This window comes from Perca fluviatilis, chromosome 12 (assembly GCF_010015445.1).
Source record: "Perca fluviatilis chromosome 12, GENO_Pfluv_1.0, whole genome shotgun sequence".
NCBI classification, from domain to species: domain Eukaryota; kingdom Metazoa; phylum Chordata; class Actinopteri; order Perciformes; family Percidae; genus Perca; species Perca fluviatilis.
Window position 1 is genome coordinate 19,334,552 of NC_053123.1, and position 21,839 is coordinate 19,356,390.

Sequence of the window (21,839 nt, forward strand, 5' to 3'; positions counted from 1 at the left end):
ACAATGCTCCTTTGCTGTCAATGAATACACTACACTTATTGTGGCATAAAGCCCTTTTGGTGTGAAGACAAAACAGCCAGAAATACACCACTAGACTGGCAACAATTACCTGGTGCCGTAGTCCCAACACATTATTCCCTCCCATTATTAACATAAGTTGGTAAAAGTGATTAGATTGAAAACCCTAGACAAAAACAGTTAACATGCATCTCTGTGCACTCAAATGTTATTCTGGTGAAGTCATTGTGATTTCTTATCACACTCAAGAGATGAGATGCAACAGTGAGCCATGAGAAATGTCACAGAAAGGCTGGGGAGGCTGAGCTCAATGATAACGTGATCTGATGACATAGTTGAGCAAGCTGTTCCCCTCTGGTGGTCTCACCATTGACTAACTCAAGAGTTGAAGAGAGTGAATTTTGTTTGGATTGGCTTTAATCTTCCCATCAGACAATACACGGCAGGCGTTATGCTGCAAGTGTTTTTCATTTTGCCACAAGAGAATTGTGTCAGATTCTGCAAGTGCACAAGCGCAGATACGTCAGTGTGGCACGTTGACAGGCAGCTTGTTCAAATAAAGAACTGACAAAGCTCTGAACTTAGTGGCTCAACTCTTGACAAAAGTATTTACAGAAACACATGCACATGACAACAGAAAACAAAAACAAAGTGATTCCCTCTGCTGGTTCTCAGAAACTGTCTGTCCATGGTGCTCAAAAGATATACTAGTACTAATTGTTGAAAAGGGCAATGCATGCTTTTTCCACTCCAAAATTAATTATAAATGGTTACAGAGTAGTTTAAAAATGTGAGCAAATGGAAAACATAAGCTTTTGTGACAGCACTGGCTATGCAAAGTCAAGAGCGTTCAACATCAACAGCTTATCTTTGACAAATAGCATCATAAATGTGAAACCAGATGATGAGTGGTGCTCATTGCATGAGAATACTGTAAATAAATCAAAGATACTAATGTGGCATCCATCGATTGTATCTGTCTCTAAAGACTCCATGCTCTAACCAATTTTAAATGACTGATTTTCTTGACAGATAGTAGCTTCGTGAGGCTGAACTTACATAGGTGTTTTGAGCTGAATGCTAATGTCTGCATGCTAACATGCTCACAATGACAATGCTAACATGCTGTTGCTTTGCAGGTGTTATGTTTCCCATGTTCACCATCTTAGTTTAGCATCATAACACACTAAAATTAGTACTAAACACAAAGTACAGCTGAGACAGATTGGAATGGGATTAGTTTTGTATAGTAAGTAAGTACAGTTGAACCAAATTTCATGGAAATCCATCCAACAGTTCTTGAATCTTTAACCAAAAACTGTCAATCTGGCAATCCAATTGTTCCAAACCAATATCGAATAGTTGTTGAGCTATTTCAGTTTCATATTTTAGCAAACTCTATCCCTGAAAACAACATAGGCCTACTACATTATCCTACAGTCAAATTAATGTTTTCTAATACTTGACAAAAGAAGTATATATATTTTTTACAATAAGTATTGTTCTTGCTTAGCTGTGAGCCAATCCTGTTTAGATAAAACGTACAAATTAGGCAAGGTTCCGTTTCCATTCAAAGATGAAAGCTATCTCCAAAGCAAAAGGCCAGGACAAACCATAAAGAAAATGTAAATATTGCAAGATTTTTCCTATTGACTTAACAATTGATGTTTCAGAGGAAAATTATTGCCAAGACATTGTTTGACAGAGAAAGTGTGCAGGCACAAAGATGTGACTCAACTTAAAACTCCAGCCAAGCCACAAGGAGATGTCTGAGACTGTCTGTAATGCTGTAAGCTGTCATGATGTTATGGAATCCACCATGACACTCATGCAAACATGGCTGGCACTGTGCACACCTTCACTCAGCCTGGAGATATGATAACCAATATTTACATTGTGGTCACCAGATATGATCATGGCAATAGTGGTGTGTTTGATAAACCCTGTGTTGTTCAAACGCAACGAAACAGTAGATAACACCCTCCAATTAAGTTCCTTATTATTGCAGTAATAACAACATGATAGCTGTATAAATCTCAACAATGACCTGATCAGATTTTTCCATCACAGAGCAATGCTTCTTGGTATTAAGAACACAAAGGAGCTGAAGTATATTTTTGTTGTTACTTGAATTATTTCCGACTTCTAAGATATTTTTTGGTTCAGAGAGGACAGTCAACAACCTTTAATTCTACCCTACACCTATTTTATCTGTCCCATTTGTAGCATTAGTGGGTATATAAGTAGCATATTAATACGTGTTCCACTGTGTTGGTTGATGCCATGGGTATAATAATATTTCTGCCTTGGGCACACTTGAGCATAAAGGTTGAGTTGGACCCAAATATACAGTCATAAACATCATCACCCGAGAGGGAAACTTTAATTTAGTATAATAATAACAATGACAAACAATGCTCTATACTATCACTTCTCATAAAAGCAGGGTCCAAAGACAAAGCAGGCCTTAATAGCGGTATTTTATAGAGATAGGAAAGGGATATTATTTCATTATAATGTCTCAACCACACTTAGCAATTTATCCACATAATTATGATCGGTGCCCAGGTTGCGCTGTCACCATAAAGTATGGCCCAGAAAGAGCCAAGAACTTTTATTGAGCCGATATTAATTGATTTGTCCTGACCTACCCAGACCTGGCCTCCCCGGGCTCAGCTTCCTCAGTGGAGTACAGCCAAGGTCTGTCCTCCTAACTCTGCATAAAATAAATGAGAAGCTATGGGCCTTCGTCTCTAAAGCCAGAGGATATTGTTCAATTTCACGTCAGCTCTCCAGGAGGCAATTTAAACAACCCAGCATGCTAATCAACCTGTTATAAAAGGCAGTTCTGGAGGGTGGCCCGTTCTTTTTCTTCCTTCTCTCCTATTGCAACAAGGCCAAAAAAGGCCCTAAACAATCTGAAGGGAAAAGTGTAATTGGGCTTGTATCTGAAGGTAATTACACTCCAGTGTAATGTAACTATGTGGAAAAGGAAACAAGTACTTCTACTTTAAAAGACATTCCCTGGCCAGTTAGGCTGGCATGCCATTGCCAGTGTCACATTTTTTTTCAAAATCCAGGAAAAACTCATAAAAGCCTCTTTGTTGTAACAATAATTCCAGAGAAAAGATGCTTATAGTAAAATATGTTAGCCGTTGTTCCACTGGAAGACTCTGAACCAGAATGTGAGCTTCCCTGCTGCCATCAACAACGTCTCAGTGGAACCACATTGTGACCCTCATCGGAGGAGGCAGAGCCCCGATCCCCACAAATAATTCAATACTCTAATATCCCCTTGGTATTCGTTGGGACCACAGAAATATGATAGTGTTCATTCTCTGCTTGTGCCCTGAACCCGCAGGTCAGGTGGTAGCAGATCACAGACTGCCCTGTGACTCAGAGGTTAAACTAATCATGCATGACTTTCTCACATGGCCCAACCAGTACCTTAAGAAATCTACACCAGCGTGTCATCCAGCAGTGGGTGAACCTGCTTTTCATACATCTACATCATAGTGGGTTTGACTGCTGCTTTACTGTGTCACCTTCTCACTAAATTAATCTTTAATGATGTAGACTTACAACACAATGACCACACACACCCACTCCTACACACTGCGTTCATTCAACTCCTCACATGTTGACATCTGCCCTAGTTTAAAGAAATGTTTGCCATAATTTCATGTAAAGCTACATTTGATCATCACATTTTTTTCAACTGTGTATTTGTTAAGCTTGTTTCTATAGCTAAGGATGTCCTTCAACTCTCTCAGTGTAAAGATCTTCACACAAATAAACCTCACTTCTGCATTCTAGTCCTTGATTGGCTAAGAGCTAATAAACACTGTCCTCTACTGGCAGAAACATGTTCTTACAGTTACTTACCAATATTAGCTAATGCATTGAGTTTTGCTGTGCTAAGTTGTCAAACACACGATCAGTTTATTACCTTACGTTTCTATTATTTCATTGCAAGTGTGTTGCATTTAATTTTATCAATCATTTCCACCTGACACATGGCTTCTCCTGTAAATAAATTCCCTGAGGTTTCTGGCTCTCAGCTTTCAAGGAATCTGAGCTTTTCTTACATAACAAAGAGAAGAAAATGAAAATAAACTACTCACACTAGCATTGCCTTTACTAATAAGTGCAAACATTTCCAAAACATCTATCATCCGCAAAAACTGCAGCAAAAGATAGGAAAACAAAATACAATCTAACTGTAGTGTCATGGAAATCACATATCATTAATGGACAATCAATACGGATAAATATACCCTGAAAATATTTAAATAAAATCTGGTCTAAAATCAAGGACTGCACAAAACATTTTTAAATGGAGGGACAAATATTTGACAATAAATCATGTTCTCAGATTTTTAAAAGTGGGTTACTTTAATTTTGTTCTATGCTTACAGCATTGCATACATTTTTTTGTTATGAATCCAGAGGGATCATTTAATGTTTGTAAGCATTTTACTCTCCTACAACACATGCAATAAGGCGTTTCGATTCCTAAAAGGGCAAAGATCGGTTGTTTTAACCTCTTCACAGTCACTGGACGTCCAACTAAGCATACAATATTTATATTTCACCAGAAAGTCTTTCTTACGAGTAAGATCACAGTATGACATCTACAGGATTAGTGCTGTTAAATTGATAAGAGTTTAACATATAACTTCTTATTTATAATAGCTTGATTCATAACATTTAAAAAAATATATGCATGTATTTTCATTAGTTGACACGTTTTTTGTATCACTTAAAAAGACTAACAATTAAATTGAAATTTACAATGCAGATGTTGATCCAACACATTACATGAATAATATTAAGAGGGTCAGGGAAATCTTAAGAGAAAGGTACTGGTATTACTGGTTTTATGAGGCCTTTTATTTAAAAAAAGAAAAGAAACAGGCAACAGAGAGAGATGAACCACTCATCTGCTTTTAACCTCAAAACTGTCATTGTCTGCTAATTTCCTACTGTATGTCCATCTTTCCATACTTTTACTACAATCCCACAGCAACTATGTGTCTGCATTTGGATAGTCTTAAAATTCCTCCACTCATTTAACTTTACCTTTACGTCTTTGTTGATCTTATTCCCTTTGCTTTGTGCTGTGTTGTATTTACAGCTTCACTTTCACTATCTGCTTCCTTTTTAAAGGCCAACAGCTTCATCTTTCTTTTGTCCTTCTTCATCCTGACTACGGCTCTCATTGCCCTGCTTTTCTTCTTTTAGGTCACACTTGACTTCATTTTTATCTTCAACAGTTTCACCCTTGCCTTTATCTGACTGACCCTCATCTGAGTCATGGCTGATCTTGTCCTGTTCTTCTCGATCTGGGTCTGCATGTGCAGTGTCTGGAGACTTTTGAAAGGTATCGGTTGTGTTGTCTGCTTTTGTTGGTGTGGGGCTCTGAGGTGGCTGGGAGGTGGCTAAATACAGATCCGGGTCACACATATCTGTATCTTCACGGTCACCTAAACTATTTCTTTCATCTTCATCTTCAGAAACTGGTTTGGTTTTTTCTTGCTGGCTTTCTCTTGTCTGTGTTTCATCCTGTGATAAGTTTGAATCATGCTCATGTAATAATGTTTCTGAACCTTTCTGTTCAGGAACGGTGGACAGCTGTTTGTCCTCGATACAGTCGTCTGATTCATTTCTTTCCTCTTCACCTGATGAGTCAGATTCTCCCCCATTTTCATCTGCAGCTCCTCCAGCGACCTGATCTGAGCTGCCGTCTTCTTTGTGTTCACCAGCGGCGTCCTTCGGTGCCATATTTAGACAGCTTTCGGTCGAAGGGGAATGTGGCTGAGCGGCAGAAGTAGTTTCAGCACTGGCAGGAGCAGACTGTTCTTCCTCATCCTCATCTGCCTCTTTCTCTGGCTCTGAAACCGATAGTAAAAGGATAAAGTGCACCTGACTGCCCACAAGGATAACATTGTTCAGAGGCAGCCTTGGTTTTAAAATCAATCAGTCTTACTCCATGGAGGTTAAAAGAAATGACCTGTCCTGAACTGTCAAAATTAAGAAATATTGTAGTCATTATTAAAAGTTGATCACTGGCCGAAAGCAATCTTTCTTCTATGAGAAAGTTAACGCTGTAATGTTTTTATGTTATCTCACAAGATCATTGTAAAGCATAAGCAATCCATTAATAAAACTGCTGCTGCATCTTTTGTCTCATCCAGTGTTGCTGTACACTTAAACAGAGACTACTCACACTACTGTACTGTAGTGTACTGTAATGTACTGTAAAAAAGTGGTTTTGTACCCATGCATTAAATGTGCATGATTAAGTATTTTGACCATATATGCTCTTCACTGTACAGTATTTTGCTTTTCTTTTGTTTATCTTTTATTAATTTGAGTGTTTTTCCCCCTGTGACTATTCAGAATGGAGCTCAGATAGTGTAGCTCCCCTACCTGGCTGTTCAGGAGCAATGGACAATTCCTCACCGAAGTCGACTGACTCTGCATCATCTTTGTCGCTGCAAATAAGATTATTCGGATCCAGAGGAGAAGGGAACTCACTACGTGGAGGGGAAGGAGGAGACACCGTTTTCTTATGTTGGTCTATGTTCTTCTTTGAACCTGAAACACAAAAAGGAAATTAAAGAAAAGAATTCCTTCAGACCCCACAGAAGCAGTTTAAGAGTCAAACAAACCGGTAAAGAGCAATGCGTGATGGTACTAACAACAAGTACTAAAGCAATACATTGATTAATAAATTGACCAACAGAAAATGAATCAACATTAATTCTAAATCACTTATAAAGCAAAAATGACAAACATTCTCAAATGTAAGGACTTTGGCTTTTGGACTGTTGGTCACAAAACAAGCTACAATATCTGAAGATGTCAACTAGGGGTTTGGGAACATTTCACTATTTTTGACTTGAAAATAAGCATTAGTTTCAGCTAACAATCCTTTCTATTAACTAACAAAAATTACCTGTCTGTCCATCATTGTTTTGCTCAAACATCTTTCTTCTCTCTTGGACGATCCCTGGAAAGAGTAAACAGCACACACATTTATTTGTAGCACTCTTTCTACTATGTGTAAGTTATAATAAATGACATGTTTGTAAATGTAACCTTCTTGTGGCATCCCATCTTGTTTATCCATATATGGTTCTGTAAAAAAAAAAGCTTCCTGGTTATGTCCACACATATATATATATATATATATATATATATATATATATATATATATATTAAAACAGGTTCATACAATATGCCAAATGCATGGATTAGCAGCCTTTACGTTTACAGTGTTAGGGTCAAAATCTATCTTTTCTTTGTTCATGCTATGGTTCATTAGGCCTTATTCCTATTACCTGCTTGGGCCAAACTGCGAAGTGGCTGCTGAGAGGGAATTGTGGGTGTTCTATCAAGAAGACGCTGTTTTTCATCACCGTGAGCTTTCTTCTTATCTGAACCTGAAACAGATTGAAATACAAAATATAATGTAACTCACCTGAAAGAAAAAAAACAAGATCAAAAGAGTTCCTAGATGATATGATCTTAATAAAACCCAAAAGAATGTGTGATGCTAACAAGGTGACCGACTTTGTCACATAAGAGCCATGGACTGCATCAAAATGGACCACAGAATGCATCAATACCCATCATTATGCATCATCGATATACCAAACAAAGAGATTTCAGTCCATCAACAACAACGTAATGGTAGTAGTAGTAGTTTGGTAAGTAGTTTATGAGGGAAGAACAATTATTTAAAGGAACACGCCGACTTATTTGGAATTTAGCTTATTCACCATAACTCCCAGAGTAAAACAAGTCGATACATACCCTTCTCATCTCCGTGCGTGCTGTAACGCTGTCTGACGGCTCCAGCATTAGCTTAGCCCAGCACAGATCCTGCATGTAACTGGTTCCAACTAGCCTACTGCTCCGAATTGTTACAAAATATCGCCAACATGTTCCTATTTACATTATGTGATTTGTGTAGTCACAACGTAACATGAGACACAGCCATCTTCTAACAGTAAACAAACTGGGAACTATATTCTCAGACAGGCTTGCTGTAAGCATATCACTCCGCCCAAGTACTATATTCTTCCGTCTGAGAATATAGTTCCCAGTTTGTTTACGGTTAGAAGACGGCTGTGTCTCATGTTACGTTGTTTTTTGTACACGCTGTGACTCTACAAATCACAACATGTAAATAGGAACATGTTGGTGTTATTTTGTCACTTATTCGGAGCAGTAGGATTACTGGAACCATTCACCTGCCTGTTCTGTTATGGGCTGATGCCGCTGGATCCGTCAGACAGCTTTACAGCACGCACAGAGATGAGAAGGGTATGTATCGACTTGTCTAACTCTGGGGGTTACGGTGAATAAGCTAAATTCCCAATAAGTCGGCGTGTTACTTTAATCAGTTCTGATTTGGACCCAGGACATTTTTGAAAGGGTTTCCTAATATTGCAAGCTAGGGCAATAGGTTTCCCTGCAAAAAATCTGTCAAATGTATCCTATGATTTGTATTTTTGATGCAGATCTAGATCCAGATGCAAATCATTAAACATTTCAAAATATGTTTAATATTATTTAATCTATTTAATTTAAAGGATGACATTCCTTTACATTTTCTTTGCTTTCCCACGACGTTCTTCATTATGAAAAGCAACTATGCACAAAACACAAAAAATGTCCAACTGCTCAATAATTAGAGCCAAAATAACAAATTACTAGCATTTGTGTTCACTGTTTGTTCTCTCCTCTGAGTTTTAGAATAGTCGATCAGTTAGCCTCGGCCATCGCTGGCGCGGAAGCACTATTTTGATAATCTATTAAAACTATTTTTATAATCTATTAATTGTCATTTATTAAGGAATAAATGCCAAACATTGCTGGTTCAATTATAAATACTGCATCTTACCGTCTGTTTTACAAGGTGGTGACTGTTTTTCCAAATCAGCTGTTGCAAAACACGCTGGAACCAAGAGCGAGAGGAGAGAAAACGAAGAAAGAAACAGTATTATTTAGTTTCTTACATTGTGAAGATTAAAGTCAATAAAAACAGCTGCTTGTGTTTTATAACACTGCACATATTATAAATAGCTTTTTATACATACTGTTAGTAGTCCTTGAAGTGACTTTCGATCTCAAACTGACTAAGAACCTTGCCCCATATTGAACTTATTATTATATTTAGTCAACTGTTACCCATAGCTCTGAATACATGGGCATCAGCTAGTACTCCTTAGTTACTGAAATTATAATCTTTACCTTTATGGCGTACTTTGCAGAACAGTATGCCCAAAACCACGAGCACAATTAGCACAATTCCAAAGATGCCGATGATGCTGGCAATCACTGCTACAGATAAACTTTGGTCTGCACAGAAACACAAAAGCCAAACAACAACACCATTCATGTAGTGCCGTAACACTGGACATTAGTCTAGATATTGAACATGAACTCTGCCGTCTCTCCTAAAACTATAACCAAAGGATATATCGCATTTTGTACATCACTTTGAAACTCTGAAAGTTTCTGAAAAAGGATCTTTAACGACATTTGTTCCCTTATTATTATTACTGATTATGTGAAGGAAACACACTCTGCACAAATCATTTGGCGTTTTTCTTTTTCTTTTTGTCACCACTGGTGAGAAATAAAGCTCAGCTGACTTTGAAAGATCAAAGTCTCTTTTTTATAATATCATTATCAATGCAACAGTGCAGGTATTGTTTGGGTTACTTTATAAGAATATCCTTTGTAAATTAGCTTCTAAAAGTACATTTACATGCGATGGCAAATTTCACAACATGAACAATAAATATACAGTACAGCTGACGCCTAAGTGTAAGTGCATCTTTACCTGGGTAGCAATCCTTTGTAGTGAATGTAGCTGTTTCATTACTTAGAGGGTTGCTCACACTGCAACCATGTACATCATCATCGTGTTCCTCCCCCAGAGATATTGTAAGCTCTGGGCCAGGCTGCACTCCTCCATGTGTTCTCCACTCAAACTTCATTAAAGACTGAGGTTGTCTGGGCTCTGCCGAGCACACCAACTGTCCAGAACTGTTAGAGCTGCTGCCATTGCTCATCTTGCAGGATATGGTGGGCTTGGCAACCTTGTCTTAATGAATACATCAATGAACAGATAAATTAATACATACCTACATGAATGATTCTATTAGGTAGTCTTTTGTTTATAATAACACAATTTCAAACATGGTTAAACAAATACAAATTTAGCATCACAAAACAGGAAATATAATAGGAATATAAATAAAACTACTGAAAATGTTGATAAAGTTAGACATAAAAGACATGCTGTATATAAGAAACAAAGAACAGAATTATAAATAAAATAGCATTGTAATTAATTCTAATTCGCAAGTCTTCATTGTTATAAATAAGTTTAGGTAACTATAACTACTTAGTTTAAGGTCAGGGAAACATCATGGTCATGATATATCACTTAACGTTACAGTATGGGTAGGGCAAAAGTAAAACACTTGAGAAAGAGTTAGACCCTGACTACTGGAATAGGACATGCCATGAATGACAACTTCCTGACCTTTTACTGCAATACAAGAAAGTCACAGCAATTCCTACTTTGGCACTAAATGTAAATGCCTTCAGCTGTTTGAACAAACAACCAATATTTTCTGGGGAGCAAAGTCACTCAACTGATACCAAGGTCATCATGAAAAGCAAAGCAAAGATACCGAACCATAAAATCCATTTTTATAGGTGACATATTAAGAGATAATACTGGTTTTAATGTCTGGCTCTCCTCATTACACTGATGGGTGTGGCTGAGCAGTCCTGGCTGAATGTCTCTAATAACGCGTGAGTGTAAATGTGTGAGTGCTCTGTGGGGCTTCCACGCTGACAAGAAAGCAACAGCATGCACTTGCAACTGTTTCTTGATACTGCTACTCTGTTTACATGCACTATTTATTATGTTTTAGAAAAACTGCAAATACTAAGAATATGCCTATTTCAAACACAAATGCAATTCAACAATTAAAAACTACACTCCCTATAAAGTGATCTAAATTGAAATGAAATTAAAAAAAAAATATATATATATATATATATATATATATATAGACTACCCCTCAGGTCAATATTTGGTAGAGGCACCTTTAGCAGCAAAACAGCCTTGACTTTGTGTGGAAAGATCTGTATCAGGTTTGCACACCTGATCTCTGAAATTCCCTCCATTCTTTGTTGCTTCATGCCACAGATTCTGAACTGGATTGCCTTCATAAGCCCTGTGTAGCCAGCCGTGTGCTTCATGTTGGGTGTTTCCGCGCAGTGTTGTATTTGGCTTACATCTAAACAGCATTTCAGTTGATGTTTAGAAAGCTCAGTTTTTGTCTAAAACGAACATAGAACCTTTCTCCATTTGTTTCATAACCTCCAATTTTTTCTGGGAAAACACCAACCCATAGGTCACAAGTTATTTTAGCAGCTTCCTCTTTGCCACTCATCTATAATGTTTCAACTGTTAAAGTAACCAAGCAACAATTTTATGCACAGTGTTTCCCACTGCAGGCATGGAACTCCAACAATAAAGTTTTCTGTTGATCAGTGTCAAAAAGACATTAAACTAAATCCACTGTGATGCAAAGTTATAAAACAATAAAACAGGAAAAGATCCATTATTTCTTACTGGTAGTGGCAAATTCGACTAAGCAACAGGATTGTCTTTACTGCAGGTTGTATATTTTCATTTTGTGTTTAATTTAAGGGCATGGCGTTGCTATTAGAAACACATCAACTTCCAGCTATATAATGCAGGTACTGATTAACTGCATATAACTACTTTGTTAAAAAACATTAGTTAAAAAATACTTACCTATGACCTGCAGTTTATAAATTGAACGATACACTTCTTTGTTTACTTCTATTTCCAATTCATAGTCTCCGCTGTCTTCAAATCTGAGTTCAGTGATACTGAGTTCTGCAGAGACCCAATCAAGAGTGATCCTGTTTTCATATGGGGTGTACACATGTTGCTCATTGCCATTAAACTCCACCACTTTGTTGCCATTATGTTTCCACAGAATTCCATCAGGGTGTCCAGCGACATCTGGCTTTAAGAAGAACTCCTGCCCCTTGAGTGCATATTTTGGAGACTGTCCAGCAACTAGACATAGAGAATAGACACTTATAGAAACATGTCTGTCGAGGTTCTGAGTCATCCAGGTCATGGGAATTCTCTTTGATAAGCAAAGGCAACAGGACTTTCTAGAAATTCTTGAAATTCTTCTTCTCAAGAATTTCTAGCGAGTCCAGTTGCCTTACCTTATCACAGAGAACATATATAAACATGCAGCATTATGTGATCAAGTATATCCCTAACTTAGAAGGGTATGATGACAACTCAATATTGCAAGAAACTTCTGGCTGGGGTTAGTGATGAGGCTGAGTACAGGTTAAAGCTCCATTGTGTAATGTTTTGAGTTGATTCTTAGCAAAAAACCTTTGTTCTTTGACAAATATGTGCTCATTCATGTATAATTACTTCCACCAACTAATCAAAGTATTCTCGTAAGCGTAGAATCTGCCATTCAGAATCATTGAGAATACATATGAGCGAGTTGCTCGAATGTATTCTGCCGTGTTGCGCCTCCATCTTTAAAATACATTAGCCAAAGAGGGACATACCTCCGCCTTTCACGCTTTTACGGTACAGATCCATTTGTCCGACACGACTGAAGCGTGGTGTCGCGACGTCATACGTCCATGGTTGATGCTCCACACCCTTGACTGGCAGCTGATTGGACGAACGCGTGACGTGGGTCTGGCTTCTCGAGAATTTCAACAGAGTGTCATGGCGGCTCGTTGAGAATACGATCTAGTATTTTACGAAAATAGTTCACCGAAACGTGTTTCTGAAAACATTTTAAGCGAGAAATAGGCCATACCGTTCATTTCAAGTTCATCTGTCTTCATTTCAGATCGACAAAGGTTAGTTTGAAAGATTTTCGTCTACTTCTACTGGATAGTCGCATTCAACGGATTATTTTGCATAAAGATGGGCATCGGCCAGCTTTTTGAAATGCAGTGTTTTTTCCAATGCAGCGCCGCCTTCCCGGAATGCTTTGCAGGCGCGTTGAAGTCGCTTGACCTCACCCATAGGAATAGAGTGGAGCGTGGCGCGACAGAAGCGTTGCACGGGCAAATGGATATGTACCGTTACACTCACCGTACAGATCCACCTGGCACGCTCCACTTTATTCCTATGGGTGACGTCAAGTGACTTTAACGCGCCCGCAAAGCTTCCCGGGAAGGCGGCGCTACATTTGAAAAAATGCTGCGCGTCCAAATTAATCTGTTTAATCCAAAGTAGACGCAAATCTTTAGAACTGACCTTTGTCGATCTGAAATGCCAGGGGGAGATTACACGCGACTGCCGGAAGATTTGAAAGCCTGTTGAAGATGGAGGATCATGCTGAGGATCATTCGTTTGGGAACCTGATAGCTGATGTTAGCAATGAAATGGTACCAAAATAACGAAAACATAAAACTATTATTACACTGGAAGGAACACTCGTGGACGAAGTCATACTTCTTGGAATAATACGGCCACCGTAGCAGTTAGAACGCACTCGGAATGGGAGGGGCTAGAAAGTAATATTCAGTTGGTTGTCATATACAATTTCACCGCTGGATGGGAGAAATTCTTACACAATATAGCTCACAAGAATACTTTGATTAGTTGGTGGAAGTAATTACCCATGAATGACCACAGATTTGTGAAAGAACAAAGGGGATCTTTCTAAGAATCAACTCAAAACATTACACAATGGAGCTTTAACCTCTCTGACATGGTGTCAACAAAAATGATGGCAGCTTAACATAATAGGTGTAACTACAGGTGTAAAGTCAATACAAAATAATGTGCATACATAGTTATAACAATAATAATAATAAAAAAAAACATTATCAGGTGTATTTATTGATACAGTATTGCCTATTCAGAAGCAATGCCATATTCCTATTAGGCTAAATTAAACAGTTATTGGATTTGTTTTTTTTAAATCAAACCAGTTCAAAAACATTAGGTCAATACTAATATATATCACAACAGATTAATATTACCTGCAGTTAAGATATTGTGAACTACTCAACTTTAGATAAATCATTAACTTGTCTCTGAAACTTGTTCTGCATGGTGGAGGTGTGCACTGCCGCTTTCATGTCGACACAAAAGTGCAAAGCTTAATAAAATCACAACTATAATCCACAGAAAAACTTACCCAGACATGACGGAAATATGAAATAGACCAGGAAATAACGACGAGCCATTTTTGGAAAGCAGATACGCCGTTTACTTTCACTTCGTCGCAGGTGTAGCAGGGATAAACAGATTAACTGTCTTCCTTCATGGCTTGTTATTTTTCCTCGAACAAGTTGGGACAGGTTTTAGACAAAATTTAGTTGAGAGTACCTGCGCAGGTAATCCAAGGGCTGGTAAAAACATGTGTAATGCGCACAGCACGCAACACCTGAGTCCTTCACAATAAGTTCAAAATCTGACCACACATCAATAATGACTCTGGGCTTGGAAGTGAATACATTAAATATGTCCATAATCATTGAAATACCTTAAATATACTTCATTTTAAAGCCTACTATTTTACATTAGTAGCCTACATGTTCATGTGTTCTGTCTTTCCACGTATTCCTCCCATGCCATTAACCACTGAAATAATTGCTTAACGTGTGGCATAGTTTTGAATTTAATCACCAGTTTCCTCCGCCCAATCCGTTGGAACTCAACATTTTCCACATAAGCTTTCTCTGATTTCACGATATAATGACCTTTGTCAACTTATCGCCTTCATGTTGTGCGTTTTAGTTTGAAAATATGCCGGAAGCACGACTGTTGGCAGACTTCTGTCCGTGGTTGTAGTTTACGGGATTGTAAAACTATGAACATGTGTAAGGAGTTCAAGAAATACCTGGAAATGCAGTACAATGGACAATCCGATTTCCTTTAGATTAAGATATGTCTTCATATAGCTATGACTGAATGTCTTTTTGAATAAATCAAAACAACTCTGAGTTATATTGATCACTAGATGGCAGTGTTCACAGGAAGATAGACAGAACCAGTGTGTGTGTGTGTGTGTGTGTGTGTGTGTGTGTGTGTGCAGGTTCTCAAACAGATGCTATAGGGCTTTGGTTTGTTATTAAAATATGCATATTTATTTAATCCAAATATTCTAACAGCAACGTTGCTTTGCTTAGCATATTTGCAATCTTTATGTTAACTGTAAAAGCCATAAAACAATGTATTTCTTGGTTTATACCAATTAATCTGTTATTACAGTTGTACATAGATTTTTCAGCAGTATTAAATAAAGTTTCAACAATTGATGATGTCATGTAACATTATACTGTTAAAGGTGGTAAACATAGTGATCAACTCCAATTTCAAAGTGGCATACATTTGCATAAAATGCACATTAAATGCACGCACATAAATCATCTCCATTTTCATCACTTCCTCACTTTTTCTTTCAGTCATTCTCTAAACAACAATGTCCTGTTCACTGAAGTCTGTGTCATTGGCACTCTGAAGCAGATGTTATTCTGTGTATGTGTGTGTAGGACTTCATGAGTGTCACACTGCCGTGGTGGGACACTCCCATAGGTAAAACACACTCTTCTGTCAACACCCCTCTGCCAACGTCCCAGCACATCACCGTGGAGATGACTTGGTTCTTGTTATCTCGTCCCCCAGTGATGAAAAGTTTGTTGTTACAGGCAGCTATGGCGCAGCTCGCCCTCTCCCCCAGACGGGTCACAAGGCACCAGGAGTCTGACAGAGGTGAGTAGCAGTACATAGCATGCATGGCACCACCTGGTAAAAGACAAAGAAACCATAATACTGTTAATAAATATATACACACATATCAGACACAGATGATCACATAAAAAATATATATTGTTTTTTGAGCTTGCTTTCAGCTGTAACTAATTCAGATGTGCCTATCTTGATGCTAGCAATCATACTTTAAGAGCTGACGTCTACACTACGTTTTCCCACTTTGTGGCCATCTCATTTTGGAATGAAACATGTGATATACATTATTTATGCCACACATATATACACATACTCTAAATTCAAAGCCACCAACTTACAATGGTGCAGGAGGTATTTAGATAATGTACTTAATATAGTGATACTCCAATATGAGAATACTCCATTACAAATAAAAGTCATTGAAAATGTAATTTGAGTATAAGTATACTTCAAATATCAAAAATCAAAAGTACTTACAATACCGAAAAATGTCCCCTGTGAATGTGCATTTCACTGTTGTAGTCAATCAAGGTAAAGCTAATTTTAACTTATATATTGCTAGGCAATTTCATAATTACTTAATAATGCTTCATATTTTACAAGCTCATACTGTAAGTATTGTATGTATGTATGCATTGTAAAATCTTAATCTGTGAAGTGGCCTAATTTAAGGTGTAAAACAAATGTGGAGTAAAAAGTACAATATTTTCCTATTGGAGTAAAAGTATAAAGACAAAGATGAAAATACTAAGTAGAAATACCTTAGTGTTTGAGTAAATGTATTTAGTTACCAGCCACCACTGCCAACTTACCAACTATATAGATGCAGTTCTTGAAAGTGACAGCATTAGTGCATTTGGTTTCGATTGGAATGGGCGCCCGCAGCTCCCAGCTGTCTGTCCCAGGTTCCCAGCACTGAACCTTATCAGTTGCCAATTTTCCATTCGGCCCGCCACCAATCACATAGATCCATCTGTCAAAGCTTGCAGCAGCAAAGGAGCTCACGCCTACTGCAAGAGGTGTCACCTGCAAACACAGCCAAAAGGGCATCTAAATATGTATAAAGGAGTACCACCAAACAGAAATAGAAGTAAACATGCAAGGTATAGTTTTTAAAAGCAGTACATTTTATGGAGCATCACAGTTTTTAACACCTACAGTAAAAACATGTTATTATGGAGCTCCAATGTGTTCAATATTAAATTTATAATTATGAAAGAAATAATCACTGGAGTAAATTGTGGAAAATTAGAATAAATAATTAAAACTCAGCTCATTCATTTTAAAACGTAATTTTGTAGCACCACTATTACTTAGACTTCTTGTATGTTTACCTGTGCCCAGCGATTGTGAAAGGGATCATAGGCTTCAACACTATCGAGTCTCTGAATTCCATCAAATCCACCCAGTACGTACACTTTCCCCCCATGAACTGCCATCTTGTGTCTCCAGCGCCCAGTTGTCAGGGATTCGATCTGGATCCACTTGTCCAGGGCGCCATTATATTTCCAAACATCATGCTTTGTCTCTTTACCTCCTGCAACAATAGGAGCATTGCAGACAAATGTCACCTGCTGTAGATACTTATCAAACACACAGACGTGTCACTCAATCTTTAGTAATGACTGTATTTAAAAATCCCATGACCTGATCTCTGAACTTTCATAGTGTACGTGTTGCTGAACAGTTAAAGTACCCATAGCTGGGGTGTCAGTTCCTGAGTTGGGAAACACCTAAACCCACAACAACTGTGACTGCAGAGGATGTCACTTCTTCCTGTTGTTTTGTTCCGTTGTACACTGTTGTTTCACTGATTATAACAACATTATATCTAAATAAGAGAAGCTTAGAAACATTTACAACAACCTGTTTACATGATGAAGATACAAGAAAAATGAAGAGGACGTATAGAAACCATAACTTGGCAGAAACATAATCAGTAGACAGGGAACACTTTCACTTTCACCTGCACTGTACGGTATCTCAGACACATATTACGGTAACTAAGCCTTTCTATGTAAAACCTCAATACGTGACTTTTCTCACCAGATATGTACAGTTCATTGCGGAAGGTGATGCATGCAAACTCCACCCATTTCCTGTTTTGGGATTCATCCTCCATCTCTGTGATTGGCAGCCTGGCAACCTCCAGCCTGCTGCGTCTGAGGGGGTCCAAACAGGTGACAGTGGAAATGAAGCGTTCATCTTTGGTGCAGCCTCCAATGATTAGAAACACCTCTGATAGAAAGTGCCGCACACGGGGTTTGGTTCGTTCAGAGACCACCTGTAAACATGTTAAATAAAACTCATTGAACTCACAGTCATTTTATCACAAAATGATTGGTTTTATTCTAACAAAAGGCTGTTTGGAATATGGAACATTTTAGATAGCTGATAGTGATGTTTCCAAACATCTTTTTTTTGATGTTTGGAAGATTTTGGTCTTCTCTGTCTACTGACCTCACTGCCGGAGAGGTGATAGATGCGGGCCTCTTGGAGCAAAGGAAAAGCCTCATTGCAGTGGCGAATCAGTTCATCTGATTCTACTTTTTCTACAAAGTACGCAGGCTCCAACAATGGCAGTCGCACGTGTGAGAGCAACCTGGCTAGTGAAGGATAGTGTTCATCCTGCCGGGCTCTCACCCAGCGCATGAGTGCTTCAAAAACACACTCCTCACACTTCACATCAAGGTCGTCCCTCTGCAGGACGGCCTCCAGAGACTCTACTGGCAGCTCCAGGAAGTCCGGCTGCTGGACTACCTGGGAGAACTTAGTGGTAATGTAATCCTGAGCCACGGTCTTCAAGGCCGGCAAGGCATGGCTTTCAGCAAGATTCAGGATCCCAATGCAACTCTCTAGCTGCAGTGACTTGCTCAGGAAACCAGCACATGCATCCACCACACGCAAGAACTACAACAGACAAGGCCAGTAAAGGCATTATTATCACTTTTAAGATGAACATTGTGAAAACACTGTGGCGTACACATCCAGGATTTCTCCAAATTGTCAGTGATAAGCAGATAACGCTACTTTTCTAAGACTGATGAGCTGTGCTAGAATTTCAAAAGTATGCAAAACTAAAATGGACAAGACGACAAATGACAAATGTTTTATTGTGTTCTACTTTTACATTTTTCCTTGCAATCTAATCATTTTAGCAATTTTATGGTTTACTCTGTCCGTTTTACTGACAAGCATTTTGTAGCAATGTTTTTTAAAAAGTGCTATATAAGTAAAGTTAATGTTATCACATGCATATCCTCAAATTGTACCCTAAATCCTAATCTGTAATTCTAACCTCAATGCTAAACTAAATCCTAACCTTAAAACAACCTGTTGAAGAAGCGATTACCAATCAAAGTTCTTGAAGTTTCTATTATTTTCAAAAAACTCAAATTGCTTGTCACAAAAATAGAAGTATAGGAACACAAACCCCTGCCTCCCCCTTGTCTGGCACAGCTGTGTAGTTAATTTAAGCCTGTATGGAAAACTGATCCTGAGTGTAAACAACTGGGCAACTTTCACTTCCCTCTTTCACTCTTTTCTTAATAAGATGTTTGTCAGTAAATGGGGGAATAGTGTCTTAACAAGTTGAAGATTAAAAAAATTGTTTTACACTACCGCAGGGTTACAGTGCTGAGAAAAATCATCACTGTAATAGAACCTGTCTTTCTGAAAGTAAATAAAAATGTTTTTTGCTGCTATTTCTGTACCATAGAGTCTTCTGCCATGCCTTTGATACACCATGTGTCCCAACTGACTGATACTAATTCAATAACGCTAAATTAAAATGCTATCAATATCAACTATGTTGTATAAACAGTAAACTGTTGCAGTTGGGATTAAATGTCATGATTCTAATTCCTGGCAGTTCTGTGTTTTTACTTCCAGTGAAGAATCACATGATCATGCATGTGGTCACACTTACTTGGAACGAACTGATGAGTGTACTCTTACAAAACCCTTTCACACCAAACTTGATCGAGTCCAAAATGTGCTTAAATAAAAATGTTTCTTTTGTGGTTGATGTTTTGAGGATATGTTAGGGATCTTATACAATGTTTGGTTAAGGATTAGGTTTTTGAAGTCAATGACTTACGTAAAAGACATGTTAACATGAAATTAAAAATCAGCTTCTTCAGGGCTCAATATTTACAAAGAAACGCTCTGTGTGTGAGATGATGAATGTGCAAAGTAAACAAATCGAGTGGTTCCTTTAAGTTTTATATTAAGTAATTGTCATTTCACCTGAAATTGACTGGCAGCCTCTAGTATTCTCTGGACATTTGAGTGGGTTAGGAGGGCACGGCTGGTGTAGGTATACTCCAGGAGAGACTGCATCGTCCCGCTGTCCAACCCCTTTATTTCCACACGCTCCTCATGACTCTCCTTCAGACCACTGCAAAACATGGCCCTACACAGAAAAGAAAAAATCATTCAGCACATTCAGGAGAGTCCTTACAGAGAGAGACATTAGAGTTAGACAATACTGGATTTGTTTTACCTGAAGTAATGACTGGCAGCAGCGAGTATGGCTCTATGGCAAAGGAAGTCATGTCCCTGAACACACAGTACGACATCAGTCAGTTCATTGTTTACTCGTAGGGTCTCCATCCCTCTCTGCAGCTCCACAGGTAGACCTCCATCTTCCCAGCGTAACTCACTGGAGCCTGTCAGGCTGTTTCTCCCCTCGTCCGGACTGGACTCATCTGCAAGAAGCGGCAAGGGACCGTCTGTAGTCCTCTCCAGTGACTCACTCATCTTTTTCACTAAGCTCTTCAGAAACACGGAAGAACAGCGTGCAGCTACTTTAGTCGCACCTGCACTAGTAAAACAGACCCCTGTGGTTTAGTCTGCAACAGTTGTGTTGCTTTGAAATGTGGATTTGTTTTTTCCTGTGCTCTTCATACTTCCTATTCCTGTTCTGTGAGGAACATACGTGTAGCAACACTTGTTACTAGACACTTCCTCTTTTTGTGCTGAGTAAATTTCCCCCTGAATTACTAAATTTTCCTCTTCTCTCAGAAACACAGACGCCAGGCCTTCCCCACCAGATGACACCAAAAAGACAATACTGCAAATAACACACATCAAGTGTCATGTAAGTGTTCAATCTTGAATACATTTTTAAATGCTGTCTGCTGTTGTGTGTCTACATTTGCTATCAACATGAACTCACCTCTTGTTTAATTGACTGACATCACTCAATCATTCTTGCATCTAAGTGCTGATCGTGACTGATCACGTTTAATGCGAAAACAGAAGGTGGCCTGTTTGATGACCCAAACCGGCAGGATGAATCTGGTTTGGAAAAGTTAAAGAGCAGTTTTTACCCCTCCCTCGTTACCACAAATGAGGTACCCTTGGGCAAGGCCCTTAATCCCCTAATGCATTAACCAAGAAGTACCAAACTTTTTGGCTCATGACCCTTTAAAGTGGTGCAGTATCTTCTCATGACCCCTATGCACAGTTGCATATATCTATGGGTTGTAAGCAATAGAAACAGATAGGCTGTCTTATTTTATAAGGGTTTTATGCCTAAAGAGGTTAAAATTTCCAAGCAAATACTAGAGAACAGTTGGGAAAAAACAATCACACGTTTTGTAGCAGATGATTTTTTTTCCATAATTTCTATCTACAACAATAATCGATAACATATTCAAAATGTTTATACTATGTAAGTAAGTCGTAATAACATCTTTATCACTATATTGGTTTTTATAACTTATATCACTATATAGTAGGCTAATGTTATATGGTTGTTGTTGTAATTTTAAATTATATGCTATATCCGGGTATTATATTGCATTTCCATCATAGATATTAATATATCATAGAGTAACAATGGGCCAGCTGTCCAGCGAGCACTCAGCAGTCCTTGCATTGAGACGGCTGGTTTGCAAACACCCCCTTCCAAACAGCAGGGGGAGCAGAATATCTGTTGTTTATAATGTAGATTTTGTATGTAGATTTTGAATCTCATATCTCTAATTTCCTTACATTC

At 38.3% G+C, this 21,839-nt stretch overlaps 2 protein-coding genes across 3 annotated transcripts; both read right to left on the reverse strand.

Moving 5' to 3' along the window:
- Positions 1–4,389: 4,389 nt before the first annotated feature.
- Positions 4,390–14,508, reverse strand: LOC120570610 (uncharacterized protein DDB_G0290685-like). 2 transcript variants are annotated; one of them, XM_039819030.1, is made up of 10 exons: positions 14,283–14,508; positions 11,876–12,166; positions 9,878–10,141; positions 9,283–9,390; positions 8,933–8,986; positions 7,365–7,466; positions 7,123–7,161; positions 6,980–7,033; positions 6,484–6,618; positions 4,390–5,912 (listed from the first exon to the last, which is right to left on the reverse strand). In XM_039819030.1, the coding sequence occupies exons 1-10, from the start codon at positions 14,329–14,331 to the stop codon at positions 5,182–5,184; spliced, it is 1,827 nt and encodes a 608-aa protein (XP_039674964.1). In that variant the 5' UTR covers positions 14,332–14,508; the 3' UTR covers positions 4,390–5,181. The 2 variants fall into 2 exon arrangements, with proteins under 2 accessions (XP_039674964.1, XP_039674963.1); XM_039819029.1 differs by having other exon boundaries at positions 6,451–6,618.
- Positions 14,509–15,211: 703 nt separating this feature from the next.
- Positions 15,212–20,739, reverse strand: klhl6 (kelch-like family member 6). Its single transcript, XM_039817069.1, has 7 exons — positions 20,340–20,739; positions 20,084–20,249; positions 18,296–18,745; positions 17,882–18,119; positions 17,170–17,372; positions 16,648–16,861; positions 15,212–15,892 (listed from the first exon to the last, which is right to left on the reverse strand). Exons 1-7 carry the CDS (start codon positions 20,594–20,596, stop codon positions 15,594–15,596), a joined length of 1,827 nt encoding a protein of 608 aa, XP_039673003.1. The 5' UTR covers positions 20,597–20,739; the 3' UTR covers positions 15,212–15,593.
- Positions 20,740–21,839: the final 1,100 nt, after the last annotated feature.